At 44.3% G+C, this 19641-nt stretch overlaps 1 protein-coding gene and 1 long non-coding RNA gene across 2 annotated transcripts in view; one reads left to right on the top strand and one right to left on the bottom strand.

Annotated features, from left to right (window-relative positions):
* Positions 1-19641, top strand: part of LOC310845196 — a 280162-nt gene that overhangs the window by 72821 nt on the left and 187700 nt on the right. The window lies entirely within an intron of this gene.
* NUDT14 (nudix hydrolase 14) overlaps positions 1-19641 on the bottom strand; it is a 55695-nt gene that overhangs the window by 3936 nt on the left and 32118 nt on the right. The window contains exons 3-4 of the mRNA XM_083738392.1: positions 7923-7987; positions 5464-5701 (exon numbers count right to left, since the gene is read on the bottom strand). Coding sequence (XP_083594518.1) covers positions 5464-5701; positions 7923-7987 — 303 coding nt within the window. The remainder of the gene's footprint in view (positions 1-5463; positions 5702-7922; positions 7988-19641) is intronic.

The raw sequence follows: 19641 nt of genomic DNA, 5'->3' as shown, positions 1-19641 counted from the left end.
TTGAACTGATCCGAACTGATATATTTATGTTCTTATAACACACAGTCTTGGGGTTTCCAGTTCAAAATGTTGCTGCTAATTAATCCATCACAGTTCTGCCACTCTTCCAAGTGAGATACTCTCTCTCTCTCTCTCTCTCTCTCTCTCTCCATCCATCCAGATATATGATGCAATAGGTTTATTTGTCATCCATTATTTCAATTAATTTTGTGTTCTCATTTTGTATTTCTACGTTGTGAACTGCCCTGTGATCTTCAGATGAAGGGCAGTATAGAAATTTAATAAATAATAAATTAATAATAATTATAGCGAAATAATCTACTCTTACATTTCTGAATCCATGTTCAAAAATTGACACTTATTGATCATCCTGTGCTTTTAAGCATACAAACCCTCCAGTCAAATTATGAAATCGATTCATTGATAAAAGGAAATTCAAGCAAATGCACTATGTGGCATCTGAGGAACGCATTATACTGCTTTTATAAGCAAATCCAAAATCACGACGCTCTTTGTACTGCACGCCAATTCCGTGCACACACACAATGGGTAAGCTGATGAGCGATTAAGGTAATTTCCCAAGGTAATTGATTTGGACCTTTACACTATTCTGAGGTTATAAGTAGCAGGTGCAGGAAAAACACACACACAAAGAATAGAAGCAATTGACACAAAATTATATTATATTATACTATCTGCAGACAGGTGTACTGGCAGGTGATTCCCTCTAATTACAAAGCACGTCATTGTACTGTGGCCATTAACCAGAGCAGTAAGGTTAAAATTGTATTTATGCGAAGATTACCATGGAGAGTACAGCATGAGACAACATTAACTCTACCAGGTATGGAGAGTATACTGTATTTTTTATGGGAAAACATTAAAAGACCCCATTGGCAAAATTAAAAACAAATGAAGTGAAACCATTATGTCCGAAATAATAATAATAATAATAATAATAATAATAATAATAATAATAATAGCCCACCCATCTGGCTGGGTTCCCCCAGCAGCTCTGGCCAGTTTCCAGCACATATAAAAACATAATAAAATGTAAAACATCGAAAACTTTCCAATACAGGGCTGCCTTCAGATGTCTTTTAAAAGCTGTGAATCTCCTTGAGAGCTTTACACAGGGAGGGCGCCACTGCTGAGAAGGCCCTCTGCCTGGTTCCCTGTAACTTCGCTTCTCGCAGTGAGGGAACTGCCAGAAAGCCCTCGGAGCTGGACCTCAGTGTCCAGGCAGAACGATGGGGGTAGAGAAGCTCCTTCAGGTATACTGGGCTGAGGCCGTTTAGGGCTTTAAAGGTCAGCACCAACACTTTGAAATGGGCTTGGAAATGTACTGGGAAATGTGCTAGATAAGAAACTTCTGGATAGTAAACTGTTTTCTGCTTGCCATTCCTCATATTAGTGAAAACGGTGTACAGACATACATTAGCTCAGGGGAAATTGCACTAAAATGGTGATGACTTTCCATGAAAACTATTATTATTATTACTACAGTCATACCTCATGTTACGTCGGCTTCATGTTACGTTCTTTCAAACAAAACTTTTAAGATCTGAAAAATGAGGAACTGACCCTGAGGGATAACTCGGCCATTAGAGCACAAGACTCTTAATCTCCGAGTCGTGGGTTCGAGTCTCACATTGGGTAAAAGATTCATTGACATAGCTGTCAACTTACAGGTTTGAAAATAAGGGACCAGCAGCCTCGGAAATAAGAGATCAGCAGCCAAAATAAGGGATTTTCCCAGCACAGGTATGTTCAACTTCTGAGCCCCTCCGAGCCAAAGGCAGAAAGCCCAGCCAGCAGCCAAACGAAGCCTCAAGCAGTGGTTCCCACAGCGCAGCAACCCGGCAAAGGAGATGCAGCAAGGAAAATCACCGTCACCTCTCCACTACGAAGTGCTGAGCAAAGGCGAGTTCCCAGGCAACGTGGCCGATTTGATTGGCACAAGGCATGCAAGCTCCACCCCCCAGTCATTCTTATAAACTCCTTATTGGGTGAGCAATGCAGCCAAGCAACACAGTTGGAGCCTCCCTACTCCCTGGCCGGCAGGGAGGGAGGGAGAGGAGCTGCTTCTTTTGAAACCCAGGAAATTTAAGGGACATCATCAATAAGGGACAGCAGCGGGACACAGCGCTGGGGTAAGGGACTTTCCCGCCAAATAAGGGACGGTTGACAGCTATGGTGGGACTGGATGACCCCTGTGGCCTCTTTCCAACTCTACAAATCTCTGATTTTGGTTCTGTGACCGGTTCAGCCATCCCTACGCAGAACATAACATAGACTCTGCCATTTAAGTGACCCTCCAAGTCCTAAGGTATTGGCAGAGAGGGAGGCAAAACTCAAATGTCTGGGTAAAAGGGGAGGGGGCTGTGACTGGTGCGGTCTTGCTTCTTCTGTCTGTCCCCAATCTCTGTAGGGACGTCCTGTTCTTCTCTTTGCCTCAAAAGAGCAAACCCAGATGCATCCATAATTATCCCCCCCCAATAACATTGACGGAATGATAATACAAATGCGGGGGGGGGGGGGGCAATTCCCAGCCTGTTTACTCAGAAGGAAGCCCCCTTGAGTTCAGTGAGGATTATTCCTAAGTAAGCAGGCCTAGGATTGCAGCCTGTCTTTCACACCAAAGAAAGCACCTTTTCATCTGGGAAACCAGCAGACAGCAAAATGACATTAATAGAACAAAATGGCTGCAGGAGAGCAGCATGGCAGCAAAAGATCAACAAGCAAGTGAAGGCAGAACTAGAGACTAAGAAAATGGCTGCATGACTTGGCTCTTTTATGGAGTCAGCCAGAGCCACGCCCATCTCCCAGGTCACATGCAGGGGGAAGATGCTCCAGACCAGTGGAAGAGGAAGTTACTCTGACTGGATGTCCCCCTGCCTGTGTCCACTCTAGGGAAACAAGGAATGTAGCATTTGACTGCACCAATGGATTACATCCCACACTTAGGTACTCTGACAACCCTTTGAGCCAGATCATGGGCTTGTGTTCTGTAATGCTCTCCACCATAATCTCTCAAAGGTCTCTGGCAGAGATCTTTCCTCGCCCTGCTCCTGAGATCTTTCTTTCCCCCTTAATCTGGAGATCTGAAAGACTGAACCCAAGACCTGCAGGCTAACTGTGCTATGCCCCTTCTCCAGTCAGATAACAGCCATCCTAAGCCCAGCTAAGTCATCAACAACCGCCATAAAACAAACAAAATAGAAAGCTGGAGAAGGCAATAAAAGCTTTGACCCTTCCTCAATAGTAGCCTGACAAGGGAAGCCTTTCCCTGCCTTCACCTGTTGCTTCACTTCCTTGGGGGTTGAAGAGGAGGTGGATTGCAGAGGAGAGATCATATCTCTTCCTGCAATTAGTTTGCGGGGAAGTCTGACCATGCCCACCTAAGTTCCGGACAAGTTATTTCCCCTTTTGTTTTTTTCTTCAAAGCTGCACAAAGTTACTCAGGGCTGAACTAAAATGTCACGTTTGACACGGCTCCACCACTGGAAATAATAGCTCCATCTTGTGTCCCCTTGTCCCACTCCCATAGAGCATGAGACTCTTAATCTCAAGGTCGCGAGTTCGAGCCCCACTCATGTTGGGCAAGGGGTTGGACTAGATGACCCCCGTTCTCAGTAGGTGGGGAAATGATGTGGGGGAAACTACCTGATATGGGGCATTTTTTTTTTGGCACAGACACAATCACACTGTTGGATATATAACTACTATTCTTGTCCCCTTAACATCTGGTCATTTTTTCTATATTATTATTATTATTAGCCCAAGACCTCTCCAGTCTTACCTCCTGTCCGACTGGATTGGAAGAATGCAGTGCCTGAACAACAAATCATGCAGAGACACACCAGGCAGCCTCCTCAGAGAAAGTTCACTGAGCGCTTAGGAGAGCTGCATTTTCAATTTGTTTGTTCCGCACAGCCCACCGGTGTGCCCCAGCAGATCATTTAGGAATTACTGGAGTGGATCATTTTCCAACCCTTGGGACATTACATGCTGATTTAAATCAAAATTATTAGATGCAATTTGGGATACGTTTTGTAATCCCAACTATTTTAGAAGGATATTTTTTTTTAAAAAAAAAGCACATTGAAATTCCACCAGAACAAAGAGGGGAAGCCAACTGTGTGTATGCAGAATGCGTCTAGTATTTGGAATTAAGGAAATGTCAAGAATTAAATAATCTAAAATGAAAATGTGCTCAGAGCCTTCTGCCTCCCCAGATTGCAGCTTTGTGGGGGGGAAGCATCTGTTCCCCTGCTTGGAGATGCATGTCGAAATGTATGGAGAGTTGGGACTTTCAAAGAAAGGAAAACTTTATTTGCTTTTCCTCTTGACAACTCTATTGAAGTGGACACTGACATGCCTTAAGAAAGAAGAAGAAGAAGAGGGGCGGGGGACTGGGAATTAAATTCAGATCCACAGCTGTCAATCCTGGCAAATGTCATTTCCTGCTGGATTAAGGAGCTTTTGCTAGGGGGAGGAGAAGAGGAACAGAGGAGCTGTCTCTTACAACTCCTCGGAGCCAGATTATGCGATTGGTTTCCCAGATGAAAAGGTGCTTTCTTTGGTGTGAAAGACAGGCTGCAATCCTAGGCCTGCTTACTTAGGAATAATCCTCACTGAACTCAAGGGGGCTTCCTTCTGAGTAAACAGGCTGGGAATTGCCCCCCCCCCCCAGCATTTGTATTATCATTCCGTCAATGTTATTTGGGGGGGGGGATAATTATGGATGCATCTGGGTTTGCTCTTTTGTTTCCCTAGAGTGGACACAGGCAGGGGGACATCCAGTCAGTGTAACTTCCTGTTCCACTGGTCTGGAGCATCTTCCCCCTGCATGTGACCTGGGAGATGGGCGTGGCTCTGGCTGACTCCATAAAAGAGCCAAGTCATGCAGCCATTTTCTTAGTCTCTAGTTCTGTCTTCACTTGCTTGTTGATCTTTTGCTGCCATGCTGCTCTCCTGCAGCCATTTTGTTCTATTAATGTCATTTTGCTGTCTGCTGGCTCTCGGCCAGCAGCACATGAGTTCATTCTCCATATGAGATGAACTCACAGTTTCTTTGTGTAACTACTAAGTAAAGCCTGCCTTTCAGGGATCAAATCGTGAATGGAAATGTGAGTAAACTTTTTGTTACTTTACTCAGAAAGACTCTTGTGTCTTTATTCTTTTAAGAGCGATCAAAGGGAACACCAGGAAAGAAACTTAACTAAGAGATTCAAACGAATCTGCAAACTAGCTTCCAGCTACATTGAGGGGAATCTGCCCTGCTAAATCACTTACTAGCGTCAGTGAAGAAAGGATAATACTTATTCAATAGATCCTTTCCTACTATCCTTAACATTCCCACACTAACAACATGTTCGGGTAATGTCTGCCTTGTCTGATTTCATCAAGGTCTACCCTGCCAGCTGCTCTCCGAAAGCCACCAAGCCCAGATTGACTTACCTGCACGAAGTAATTTTCTTCAGGCTGGCTGTAGGGATCTCATACCCACACTCTTCCAAGACTTCCATGCAAGCTGTCTCTTCTAAAGAGAGCTCTGGCTTGTCTACAATGCCAGCGCAGAGCTCATAGGTCACTCCCGTTGAAGCAGGCAAGTGACCTGGCAGAGGGCACCAGCTCTCCTGGTTTTCACGTTCGAAGACTTGAGGGCAGAGCCGCTCCATCTCACACATGTAGACAGCTGGAGGGGGGAGGGAAAAGGTAAAATGTAAGACTCTGGCACTCACCTTACCTTAACAAGAGATAGTCAAGCCATCACACCAATCAAACACCTCCGGCATCTATCTATTTATTATAAGATGCATGTTATTACAGTTGCACTTAGAAGTCCCTGGTGCATTTACTGTGCTGCGTTGTTTGAAAATAAGTTTGTGTGTGGACATCCAATTAGTACTAATTAGCAGAACAGGAGAGACCCTGCATGATTTACAAAGTTAGATTCCTGCAAGACCTCTCTCCCCGTCCCCCTCCAGCATTACTTCTACTTTGGGGAGCAACTTCTGTCTCAAGGCAGCTTCTGTTTACCAGCCAACATTTCACAGGATTCATTGATACTCGCTGGGATGTTGGGCTCTACATGATGTACCATGTGCGCAATGACGAGTGTTTCAGCCTGTCAACTCAGCTGCTGTTTCGGCAGAGTTATGAAAAGCACGCGTGTTTGTTTGAGAAAGCCCTTTTTGAGCACATACTAACCCCCCCCCCCCCCCCGCCCGGTGCAGAGTGGATTGCGGAGTGGAATTTGCAAAAGACCTTTTGCATTAATCTAGAAACAGCTGTTGCGGTAATACTCTCCTAAAGGAAATGCTAAGAGCCATGTAATACCATCAAAGGAAACACAAAGCGCTGGATTCTGCACGGTTGATCCAGTCTATGTTGGCGTGCAGACTGCCAAAAGGCAGGCTGCTGCAACGAGAAGCCTTTGTTTCAGGAAGGCCACCTTTTTTTATCGGCCTTGCTTCTTAGCCTTTAATGGCAGCTTGGCAATATATAAATTAAGCAGATGAAATCTGCCATGCCGTGGGGATAAGGGGTAGGTCACACCTACATATAGGCTGCCATGAAAGGATTGGAGTTGGCCCAGAGAGTGGGGGTCCTTTTTAAAAAGTTGGTGCAAAAAGGTGGGAGGTGTCCCAGGTGAACAAAAACAAAGCAAGGAAACTCCTAGAATTGGAAGGTCCACTGATGATCAGGTCAATTCTGTGTCCAGGGCAGCTGTCTACCAGCTCCATCTGGTACGCAGGTGAGACCCTATCTGCCCGCGGACTGTCTCGCCAGAGTGGTCCATGCTCTATCTCCTGCTTGGGCTACTGCAATGCACTCTACATGGGGCTACCTTTAAAGGTGACCTGGAAATTACAGCTAATCCAGAATGCAGCAGCTAAACTGGTGACTGGGAGCGGCCGCCAAAATCATGTAACACCAGTCCCGAAAGACCTACATTGGCTTCCAGTGTGTTTCTGAGCACAATCAAAGTGTTGGTGCTGACCTTTAAAGCCCTTAACGGACTCGGTCCGGTATACCTGAAGTGTCTCCACCCCCATCGTTCTGCCTGGACACTGAGGTCCAGTGCCGAGGTCCTTCTGGCGGTTCCCTCACTGCGAGAAGCAAAGCTACAGGGAACCAGGCAGAGGGCCTTCTTGGTAGTGGCGCCCACCCCATGAAACACCTTCCCATCAGATGTCAAAGAGATAAACAGCTACCTGACATTTAGAAGACATCTGAAGGCAGCCCTGTTTAGGGAAGTTTTAAAAATGTGACATTTTAATGTATTTTTTATCTTTGTTGGAAGCTGCCCAGAGTGGCTGGGGAGACCCAGGTAGATGGGCGGGGTACAAATAATAAATTATCATCATCATCATTGTCGTCATCATCATCATTTAGTCCAACCCCCAGCAATGCAGGAATATGCCTCTGTCCCATACAGGGATCGAACCTGCAACCTTGGCATTCTTCAGCACCAGGCTCTAACCAACTGAGCTGTCAAGCACTCTGCAAAAGGCAGCTGCTTTCTTTAGTGGGTCACACATTTCGAAGTCTGAATGGTTGGGACTAGGGAGACTAAAGCATGTTTGTAAGTGTAGTGCACCCTATTGCCCTGGGATAGCACAGTTGGTACAGCATGGGACTCTTAATCTTGGGGTCATGGGTTCGAGCCGCACGTTGAGCAAAAGATTTCTGCATTGCAGGGGGTTGGAGTAGATGGCCCTTGAGGTCCCCTTCCAACGCTACAACTCTATGATTCTACAATTCACCAGAAAGGCTAGTGCATCTTCCCCCATCTCCGTCACAAAATATTACACCACAGGTATTCAAAGGGCCACCTGCTTTTTACTGCTAAAGCCCCTCAAAAGCTGTGCTTCATTGGAGAGCAAGAACTAAAAGCAAAGAAAGGGGATTACCTGGACGGAACTGCTTCACCACAACAAAGCACCGCCGAGAAGTATTAAAGATCAGGATGGCCACGCTGAGGAAGGAGACAAAAGCACAAGAGGGAGGAAACGCAGATCAATGCACTTGCAAGCAAGGAGGCATCCCTAGGCTTTAATGGATTTAGGGGCTTGGCCTCGGAAGGCAGGATGAGCTAGCCACAAGAACACAAGGACAAAGTTGTTAAATTCATAATTTAATTTCGGAGATAAGTCTCTGGCACGACTCTATGTTTCCGCACACCAACTCTGGTAGGAAGCTGTAAAGTCGTCTGGACACATGGCATGCAATATTACTGGGGGCAGATGGAAATGATAAGTTATAATGACCCTAAGTGGGGCTGCAAGAAAATGTCATGGTGTGGCTCCTGTCAAGGGTTCCAGTCAGCCACACCCACTTCCAGGACTCCGCCTTTCTGTTTCCTGCTCCCAGCATTCCATGCTCACTGAGCATGCTCCGTCCTCGTGGGGCAGCTTTTCCAAGCAGCTGCCCCTGGTTCTTTTTCCTAAATATTTTCATGCTTTTTCTGCAGACCTTGCAATTCCCTTGTGCCTAGTGATATCGTTTCTTGGCTGCATAAAGACCTCCAACTCTTATACAATCAGTACATCTTATAGGGCATGAAACAGAGGCTTGGTTGTTTGAGACTTCCATCATATGCCAGACCGCCAACATTTTCGGCATTTGAAGCAGTTGCCATCAACAAAAGAAATGGCGCGTGTATGACTGGCGTGTCAATTAGTCATTTGGGACCATCTTTGCTGGTTTCTGCGAAACTTCTCTGGAGCAAGTGCCGTCGCTCTGACGCACAGAAGTGAACAGAAACTTATATCAAGATGGCCAAGAAGTACCGGTGGTTATTTTACATCAGAGACAAGAAAGCATCAAGAGAGAGTTGTAGTCAAAATGGTTTGCAAATAATCACTGAAGAATTAAATAATCAAGATGCTTCATCTTATTAATCAAATTGTTCCCTATCACATGTTAATAATAAGTAACGATCAAAATGTACTTACTTATTTCATAAAACGTACACAATGCTTGATTGCAAGAAAACTCAAAGAAGTATACGCTATTTGAGGTTATAGAAAGCTTTTAATATTCTCCTTTTCTCCATCTTTCTAAATTCATTTCCCCAACTGACTCTAAATAACATCCCTTAACCAATTCTAAGTGCCTTGGAATTATCTTGTCAATCTCAAGAAGCCCTCCACCAGTAGTCTAAAAGGCCTAAAAGCATTGCACATGCAAAATGGCTAAGAATTGGAGGCTACGACACTTAACACAAATTATGCTGTGAGCAACACACACACACACACACACACACACACACACACACACACACATTTCCTCTTCCTATAATATGGGTTCAGTGTAAGTTATGGCAGTTTCTGAAAGGCAGACAAATAATTGTGTATCCGAGGGTGACATGATCTATGCAAAACCCAGCCCAGTCATAAAACTCTACATAAAAGTAAGATCCACTGAGCCCAGAGCGACTTTCCTCCCCAAGCACAGATGGGACAAAATGAAGGGCTGACGAAATTCCACCCTCACAACCTGTTCTTCCTCATTTCCTTTTGGAAATTTGGAGGTATAAAGCTTCTTACAATTTTTTTCCATGCTTTTTATATGGAAGAGATTTTATCCTGGTTTTTCTAGCCGGATTTAATGCCAACTAACTGTCAAGCATATTTGTTAATTGATGTATATATTAGAGTTCCATGATAACTTGTTGACTACCGAATATTAATTTTGACTGATACCTTGCCCTGTTTCAAACACCCAGGAATCTGTTTAAGGCGACTGAAGGGTTACGGAGAACATAAAAGAGAGAGGTGATTATCAAGGAGTTATACAATGCCATAGTGCTGAGAAAGCTTGTCTTTAATTCTTCATCTGCGAGATTTGCACAATGTGAAATGTGGTTATGTCTGATATTATTAAAATTAACCACAACCTTAATAAAAAATAAAAAGCAGCCTCCATAGCACTGCACTTCAAATATATTATTTCCTCTGCTTCCTCCCTCCTCCCCCGTTCTGCCTCTTCTATCTGTTTCCCAAAGGCTATTTTTGTGTGTGTTTTTCCCCCAGTGTTTTTTCCTTATAAAAAACCCCCACTATGACATGGGGTATTGCTTTCTATGAGCCAAATCGCTAATAGCCTAAGGACCTGACCATGCAGGAATCAGGGTCTCTGATAACGGCAGTCCATTCAGTCTCCCAAAGGTCCCCCAAGCTGTCCAGAATTAAATGGGTGTCAACACAAGCAATACAATTTGCTTGCTTATGATTCTAGTTGAATTCTGCAGAGTGCAAACAGGGGTAGAGGCAAGTGCCCTACGAACTTGTCGCCTTCCTACACAATAGGTAGCCTACAGAGTATCTCTCAGGGATGCAGGACATTTGGAGAGGAAGTCATGAATATTGTCACGGCAAGAGGCGCATCCTGTCTCGTTTTGCCCCCAATGGCCAGTGAGAAGCCAATGACAGAACAGAGAAAAAGCTAGGAAAAATATTTTTCACACATAGACGGGCCAGAAATGGCAAAATGAGAAATTTCAAGGGGAGGGTTAAAACCATCTGATGAAGTATTTTCTCTTTAGGAATGAGGAACGAAGGCTTTTAAAATGAAATTTTGCAACATTGCTGCTGCTTCCGACTGGATGGTTAAGCAAGCAACACTCTTAAGGCGATGCTGGAAAAAGCATTTCCAAATATTGTAGAATGCAGAAGATCTTCAGGTTTTAAGTCTCGGAGTGCAGTCTGGGATTACGAGAAGCAAACAAAGTAATAAAGGAAGTTTATGCATCATAAGAAAGAAATTATTGCCAATATTTCAACTTCTCTCAAAGATGGGGGGACAGGCTATACTCTCCCCCATAAATGGCTGCATAGTTTTCAGAAATTTTGCATTTCTGATCTTACAGAGGAGTTATGTGCCTCTCAAGGGTTTTTAATATGTGTTCCTGCTTTTTATCACGGCCATAATGATTGGATACTACACGAGTAATACATTTTCAAAAGGCTCACAAAATTAGAATTTATATTCCAACAAAGAGACAGAAAGAGAGAATAACGATGACTTGAAAACGAAGTAGCATGTGTCAACTCACTCAAGAATGGGTTATTATCCTCCCCCCCCCCCCCGATTCAGTCACTTAAAGACATACACAGAACAGATGGAACAATCAGAACCAAGCTGTCAAAGTTAAGGAACAAGATCAAATTAAACTTGAATGGAATAGTGTTTTCATTACAACTGTCTCCTTTCTGTGCCATCTTGAGACAACAGGGAACGTTGAAACACGGAAGATTTGTGAAACTTAACAAAGTCTCTGCAAAAAGCCAAATTAGTTGTTAGTTCAATTAATAGTTTAGCTTCCTTGAACACTGATGAAAGGGGTTTTCTTGTTCTAAATTGGAAATGTTTGTTTACTGTCAGATATTTAAGGCGGTTCATAGAACTAGGCTTCAGCTAATTTACTTTCAGTTTCCCTTAAAAGTGGCAAGCCCTTGTGAACTTGGGGGGGTTGAGGCTTATCACTAACTCCAGGCACTGGTGGAGGAACAGGGGGCAGGGGGAACGCATCGCCCCCCGGCCCCATCGGGGAGGGGGTGTACCATCATGGCCATCCCCCCCCCAGGCGCCCCCATCACCCCACCAGCCACGCCCCTGCCTGCTTTCGGCCCCCGGTGCCAGAGCATGCAGCTTCGCCACTGACTCCAGGGCAACTTCAAACCATGGTTTATGGAAACTGGCTTGTTCAAACAGCTAATTGTAAACCATTCCCCCCAGTTCTCACACTATGACAAGCTGAGTTTAAGGGAAACGGAACGTAAATGCTGCCCAGTCCTTCTCCTGGCTATGTGAGAGGAAGGCGCGGGGACTGCACAAGTCTGACGCTTGCTTGGGCTCATTCCAGCTCAAGCGCATCACACTAAACCATGGTTTAGCGCAATATGCAAACACAGCTGAAGTGAAACTTCGTTAGGCTGCCCAAAATATCAGACAAATGAGATGATAAATGGGAGGGGGGATAAGTAATGGGCCTGCTCATACCAGCTTCCATTGGCTTTTTTTGGGGGGGGGGGCGCTTGGCCTTGTGGTTGAATACTTCAGCCCAGTATACCTGAAGGAGGGTCTCCACCCCCATCGTTCAGCCCGGACACTGAGGTCCAGCTCCGAGGGCCTTCTGGTGGTTTCCTCCCTGCAAGAAGTGAGCTTACAGGGAACCAGGCAGAGAGCCTTCTTGGTAGTGGCGCCCTCCCTGTGGAATAAACAACTATCTGACTTTTAGAAAACATCTGTAGGCAGTCCTGTTTAGCTTTTAATGTTTGATGTTTTATCATGTTTTTAATATTCTGTTGGGAGCAACTCAGAGTGCACATGGGTGGGGTATAATAAATAAATAAATAAAATTATTATTATTATTATTATTATTATTATTATTATTATTATTATGTCTCTTGTTTGGCACTGAGACCTCAGCATCAGTTGCCCTCTCCCCAATGAGGGAAACTTGGGGAGGATAGTGAAGACTAGCAAGGGGGGGGGGGCTAGGTAGCGAAAGTGTGTTTGTGTGTGTGTGTCATTTTGATGTGGGAGGTGCTCCAAGGAAGCAACACCCAATTAGGAATACTGTACAGCCAAGTTTTGTTTTTTTTTGGGGGGGGGGCAGAGGCATGTTTGCATTTTAATGGATGTCAAACCCTTATTTGACAACACAGTAACCATTTTGGTGCTACGTGGATTCCAGTTGTCCTGGATTTCTTTGGATAATGAGGAGGGGGCTTTCACCATTAGAAAGTGCACACACAAACGTTATTAAAAGCTTTATTTGAACAAATGAAATGACTTTATATCCCCCCCCCCCCCGTATTGTAGCGACGACATATTTGGCACCATAATGGACGAAAGATTAGATCCGGCCACTGTGTTGTGTTATGGGAATGCCTAAGCAGAACACAAGGGCAGGAAAAGAGTAGAGTCTCCTTGGAATGTATGAAGCATACACAAGAATTTAATCTGAAATTGACATCAAAAGGCCCCGAACAATAGGTCTCATGTGCAAACATGCCAGAAATGCATACAATTTGTTTTTGTTCTTACTCCCTCCCTGGAGAATACAGTCAACAAAACCTTGTTTCAGGTCCATTGGGATGCTGAGAGACGACAGAAAGTGCCGATGGGAAGAGAAAATTCCTTGGGACGTGAGGGTGCCTCTGACCTGCATATACTGCTCCCTCACTTGCAAAGATTCACCCGTTCAAGTCAAGAGAATATTCCCAAGCTCATCCCTTTGGCCGGGGCAGCTCCTCCCCGCCCCCCAATGAATCTTGCATACTCAGGAGATTAGTGCTCACACCAGAGAGCTCAGAGGAGTGCTGCAATTGCTTGAGTCACTGAGTCAGGGATCCCAAAGCTTGAACGAGCAGATTTGACCCTGACTGACTGCTCGTCTGGGAACTTTGCTCCAGAAACTATGCTGCTCATCAAGGGGTTGTGATACGATGGCATCGTCATCTTGCAATGCTCCACAATCTGAGACAGCCAATTGATCCAAGCAGTTCCCAGCAGGGTAAAACTTCTGGAGTAGCCTGCAGTCCTTTCCCCTGAGCAAAGCCACTTCCGCCTTAAGGAGGAGGTGGGGTTGCGGGTTGTTGTTATTTTTAGCAAATTAATTACAGTGGTACCTCGGGTTAAGTACTTAATTCGTTCCGGAAGTCCGTTCTTAACCTGAAACTGTTCTTAACCTGAAGCACCACTTTAGCTAATGGGGCCTCCTGCTGCTGCTGGAACACGATTTCTGTTCTCATCCTGAAGCAAAGTTCTTAACCCGAGGTACTATTTCTGGGTTAGCAGAGTCTGTAACCTGAAGCGTATGTAACCCGAGGTACCACTGTAAATATAAACAACCAAAATTACAAAAGAAAAATCCTTACTACTACTAATAATAATGAAAAAAGCTAAAAAACTACAAAAAAATCCAAGTCCATGGCATAGAACATAAGCCATTATGGGAAAGAAAAAAGGAAAAAGGAAAAGGAAAGAAAAAGGAGGAGGAGGAGAAAAAGAAAAAAAGAGGAAGATGAGCCAAAACACAAGGCGGCTCATCTATTGTATGCTTCCGTCAAGGTCACAACAGATCATTATTCTTATCAATTCTATCTGCATTCCATAGAATCCCTCATCTTGGTATCAGGGAACATTTCCCTATGCGGTATCATTCTAAACATCTTTCTTGATGAACCCTTATCGCCTAGATAATTCTTTAACAGCTCCTGTTTTTCCTGGCTCGTGGATCTCCTCCGTTGGATCTCTTCTGCTCCCCGTGTTGGCTGCCGTTCCTTCTGGGCTTGGTAAAGTGGGCGGTGTTCACAGCCTCTCTGTCGGCTTCCATGAGCGATCTATTCCAAGGCGCGTTTACAGGTCAGCTTTGGGGCGCAGTGCTGCTCTCTGTTCCTCGCTCTAGGAAGCTTTGGACGGCGCATTCGGGTGACCAGCTTGGAGGCACATTTGGGGGTTGATCAGCTGAGAGGTGCAGGACAGCTCTCCCTGCTTCGTCTTGCTCTGTGTGTCTGCGTCCTATCGCTGATGCTCAACTTTTGTTCCCTTCTTCAATTCTTACTCCTTTCCAGCCTCATGGGTGGGCAGATTCCTTTTTAGCTAGTAATGATAAAGGTAAAGGACCCCTGGATGCTTAAGTCCAGTCAAAATCAACTAAGGGTTGGGGAGCTCATCTCGCTTCAGGCCAAGGGAGCCGGCATTTGTTCGCAGACAGCTTTTCCGGATCCTGTGGCCAGCATGACTAAACTGCTTCTGGCGTATAGAACACTGTGACGAGTGCCAGAGCGCACGGAAACGCTGCTTACCTTCCCGATGCAGTGATACCTATTTATCTACTCACACTGGTATGCTTTCGAACTGCTAGGCTGGCAGGAGCTGGGACAGAGCAATGGGAGTTCACCCCATTGAGGGGATTCAAACCGCCGACCTTCCAACTGGCAAGCCCAAAAGGCTTGATGGTTTAGACCATAGCGCTACCTGCACCCCCATATTAGCTAGTGACCTCAGCTAGCCTTTGACATTGCTTCCTGCAAGTTTCAGATGGGCCCTTGTGATTGACCTGATGCTGCCCAGACTTCATCTCCATTCTTTTCCAGCACAGATGAAGAATCAGTGCTTCCCACTTTAGAACTCTGCAAACTTTGCCCACTTCCTCCCTTGACTTGCATCTTGATTTTGCAAGCACTCTTGGCAACAGCAGCGGCCAGGAGTTACCTGCAACCCAATGTATGACAGTTTCATCGAATTTCATTTTCTTACCCTCTGCTTGAGAATGTTCCACCCAAACATCAGAGGATCTCATTAACAGAAACCATTGCCAGAAAAAGAAATCTGAATGAGACAGTTGTATCTTTATAAGCTACTGAATTACTGGTGGTGGTGGTGGGGACGACGACCAGTTGCAGCACAGTCCTAACCACGTCAACTCACAAGTATTACTGAATTCAATGGTGCTTATTCACAGGTTAGTGGGGTTAGGACTACAGCCTTCGTTTCCTTTAGGATGAAACTGGATGTAGAGCTAAAACAGCCCTATACACAAACTCTCAAGTGCTGAGATTGTAGAAGCACCGAGTTGGTTGAGTGGTGACTCAAATGGAGAAAAGCCAGGGGGAAAGGGAACTGGTAAAAAGCAAAACAGATATTCACTAACTTCCCAACTACAACCAATGCACAGTTTTTGAAGAAGGCTACTAAGAACAACACACCATAAACGTACAATGTGATAAATGGAGTGACATGAAAATCAGGCAAGCAGATCAAGCAGCTTAGGCAAGAGAAAACACAGCCACTCAACTCCAGGGCCGTTGTACTAAAGCTACAGCCTTTTGATTATTTTTCTGGTGCAACCCCTTTCCTTTCCCAGAGCTTTAACCATCAATGCAGGCAGGCCCTGGATTAAATGTGGGCACGCCTGCACAATCTTTCATTGGCTCATTGAGAGCTCCTTCAAAGCATGCTGCATCTCGCTCCCCCCCCAAAGGCCAATACCATTCCAAATGGCTACTTAAGATGCAGCCCCTCAGAGACGCAAAGCCATAAGCCCTTGACAAAAACACTCAGCCTTTCATACTAATAGCCAAGTGGACTCTCTCCCCCTCAAAAAGGAAGATAATTAGAGAGGTCTAAAAGGCTATCCCCAAAGAAATGGTTTTTGCAACACCCCCCCCCCAAAAAAAAAGAAATTCAACATGCAATGTACATTTTCTAAAAATGCATTACGATCGTAGATTTGGCAAGTACATTTTAACTTTTCTGCGGTGATGCAAAACACTACTAACCTGACGTTGTGGTCAAAGGGCTCCTTTCTTTTTTAAACCACAATCCAGTATCAGATATATTTGGCAATGACTCCTGTTTGACGCAAGTGCTACAAGATTATATTGAGGTTTATAGCTTATTGTGCAGGAGTAAATTTATAACAGTGATGGTATTTGAGGTCTTAAGGACCTCAATTTTAATTTATATGGGGTACTAGAGGCCTAATTCAAACAGAACATCAAATCCCCCTCTTTCTCCACACTTGAAGGGAGAAAGTTTAAACCAGAGCTTTCCAAACTTTTCATGTTGGTGACACACTTTTAAGACATGCATCATTTTGTGACATAGTAATTCGGTTTTACTAACAAACCAGAAGTTAAACTAACCTCCTTCCAGCCCTGGGAGGAGTGCCAGGAGCGTTCGTGCAACACACCTACACACTACAGCCGACACACTAACGTGTCACGACACAGAGTTTGGAAAACTCTGGTTTAAACCATTCAGTTTGTAGAGAACAAGCTATGGTTTCCCGTTTTTTCATCTGAATAAAGGAAACTATGGTTTATGCACAACATAGTTACTTAAGAAACCAATATATCAAATCATTGTATCCAGCAAAGAAGTGTGTGGGGGGGGGGCATAGTTTGCATTTCACTTCAAGGTTGGGCCATGGACTCCTGATACCTTCCTCCTGCAGTTTTCCATTTCACTAAATACCTTCTGGATACATGAATAAAAAATACTGAAGCGTTAACACCTCCTTATCTGAAATCCTGCATCAACATAAAGTAGGAATAGCAATGCTATAATCAAAATTATAATATAACCTGCAATAAAGCATGTCTCTCCTCCCAAAGCAGGCACTCTTAACACTCCGAATGTTTGACTTCACCCCTGAAGGCACACTCTTGCAGTGTTTCCAGAGACAGACGGATGCCAAAAACAAATCAAAATTTTTAATGCAACCCCTGCAATAACTTAATTACAGTGGTTTCCTGCCCCTCATTAATGTTAACTGAAGCCTAAATGATTCCAAAACTCTTCTAGTTAAACATTCACATTGCGTGTGTGTCCATGTATCTGTGTTGAAACACTACAGAACCCTTTTATTGTACAAAACATGCATGAAATATGAACTAACAAGAGCAAAAGGAAATTGTTTTTTTCTATGTATATATTTATGCACCTACAGGGTAATTTGTACATAGGAAGGTTAAAACCATTTTTTTTTGGGGGGGGGGGTTTACTTTAGCAAGATATTCCTTGTGATGCCACAAGCAACAAGCCCTGTTCCTTTAACCATCAGCCTTGCAAGAGAAGGAGGAGTAGCAATAATTTTTAAGGCGTATTAACAATCCCAGAAGCATCTATCTTTGAAACATAAACCACAGCTACAGATTATTACATTGGCTTGAGCTGCCTACGGTGTTTTATTTAATCAGCGTATAAAAGAATGAGGTGCTGAAGGACATTTTTTAAAACAAACAGACGCTCAGCAACATGGGTTCGTGTGTAATAATGGATAAAATATAGAGTGTAAGAAATTAAGCAACAACAAAAAAGGGAAGTGGGCTGTCGGGCCAACATTTTGTATACAATACACCGCATCAGTCACAGCATTTTAAAGTACAATATACTATCTCTCTGTGTGAGATACTTTGGCCCACATCCCAGGATCTGCAAGACAAGGAGACCTTACTGTTCCAAATCATTTTAAGGCGGAGGCGCAGGGAATATTTAAATAAAATTTGAAATCTATTGTTTTTATAGCTTCACTCAGCTTTTTTTTGGGTGTCACTTGCGACACGTGTTGCAATGACCTTTGATTATTTGTAAAAACTGTCTTGCCACCCCCACCCCCCGCCCAAATACATTACGTTAACACCCTAACCCTGAAGGAATCCAAAACTGCGATGGCACACAGAACAACTTGCACTGGTTGCCACGATGGCAAACCCGGTCTCCTGCCTGCTGGTTGCAATCTGTGCCGTGCATGTGGAGACAGCTTTTTAGAAACTAAGGGTGTGCCGCGAACACAAGATTCACCTTGTGTCTGTTTTGGATCCGCTCTGTGGTGTTCCAATTAGATGTGTTATTTGGGTGACAATAATTCACTGGGGATAAAAACTAGACCAGTCCACCATCAAAGCAAAAGATCCCTTCTTTTCCTATTTACTCCGTCCCCTTTTGAATGCTAGTGTCTGGTTTAATGAGTCTGGTTTAACTTCTCAGAAAAGGGATGGAAGAAAACTTTGTGCATCTAGCTTTCTGGATAAGGCAAGGCCACAAAGTGACTTGGAAGTTTAGAGGGTCCCTGATCCCACTCACGGCATCTTGTCAATGGTGCAATCCAAGGAACATGATATCATTACTCAATTCACCTTGGTTTGCCGCATTATGCAGGCTAACAAAGAACCACTGCACACCCTCAGAAGAAATGATTTTCATGTGGTCTGTTGACAAAACACCCTAAACACTCTCTAAGAGTAATTCCTAAGCTGTGCACGCTAGTGAGCCATGAAAAAGTAGGAACATGGTAGTTGTCTTATTTGTTCACTTGTCTATTCTGTTGTCCACTCTGACTGGAAGTGGCTCTTCAGTGCCTCAGACAAGGTCTTCACATCACCTGCTACCTGGGTCCATCAACTTGAATTTTGAGTAAGGAGAAGTAAGCTTCCCATTTTAATTCAGAAAAAAGAGTACCGTAGTTTTCGCTCTGCAAGACACGCCAGACCTTAAGACACACCCAGTTTTTGGAGGAGGAAAACAAGAAAAAAAATATTCTGAATCCCAGAAGCCAGAACAGCTTCTGGCTTCTGGGCTAGCCGCGCAAAGCCTCTTCAGGTCAGAGGAATGAAGGCTCCCCCTGCCCTGAAGAGCACACACTCATAAGACGCACACACATTCCCCCTTACTTTTTAGGAGGGAAAAAGTGTGTCTTATAGAGCAAAAAATACGGTATTTCTCAGCTTTTGGAAATCTGGAAGCACTGCCCTATCTTTCAGTCTTCCACCCATCCATATTTTTGTGCCATGATACAATTTTGCACATCCACATCTGCCAAGAGTGGTCATTGCCAGGGCTTTGATGCCAACCAGATCTATGGAAACAGCATGGCTCTGCAGAGTTACTTGCCATGCTGGCGATGGCTGGCCTTTAAAGTCCATTCCCCTGAATTTCAGAGTAGTGTAATAATCCAATGGACCTGGCTTTTAGGACTGGACTCTAATTGAAAATAAATTTATACGCTATAGGAGGGCCAACCCAGCAGGCTGTGTTATTTGCTAGCCTCCATCCAACCTGTGGTGCAATGGATGAGAATCTCACCTTTGTCAAAGAGGCATTGTCTCAACCACA

This window comes from Podarcis gaigeae, assembly GCF_964106915.1.
Source record: "Podarcis gaigeae genome assembly, chromosome: 1".
NCBI lineage: Eukaryota > Metazoa > Chordata > Lepidosauria > Squamata > Lacertidae > Podarcis > Podarcis gaigeae.
The sequence above is the reverse complement of the archived record's forward strand: the minus strand, read 5'-3'. Positions and strand labels throughout refer to the sequence as shown.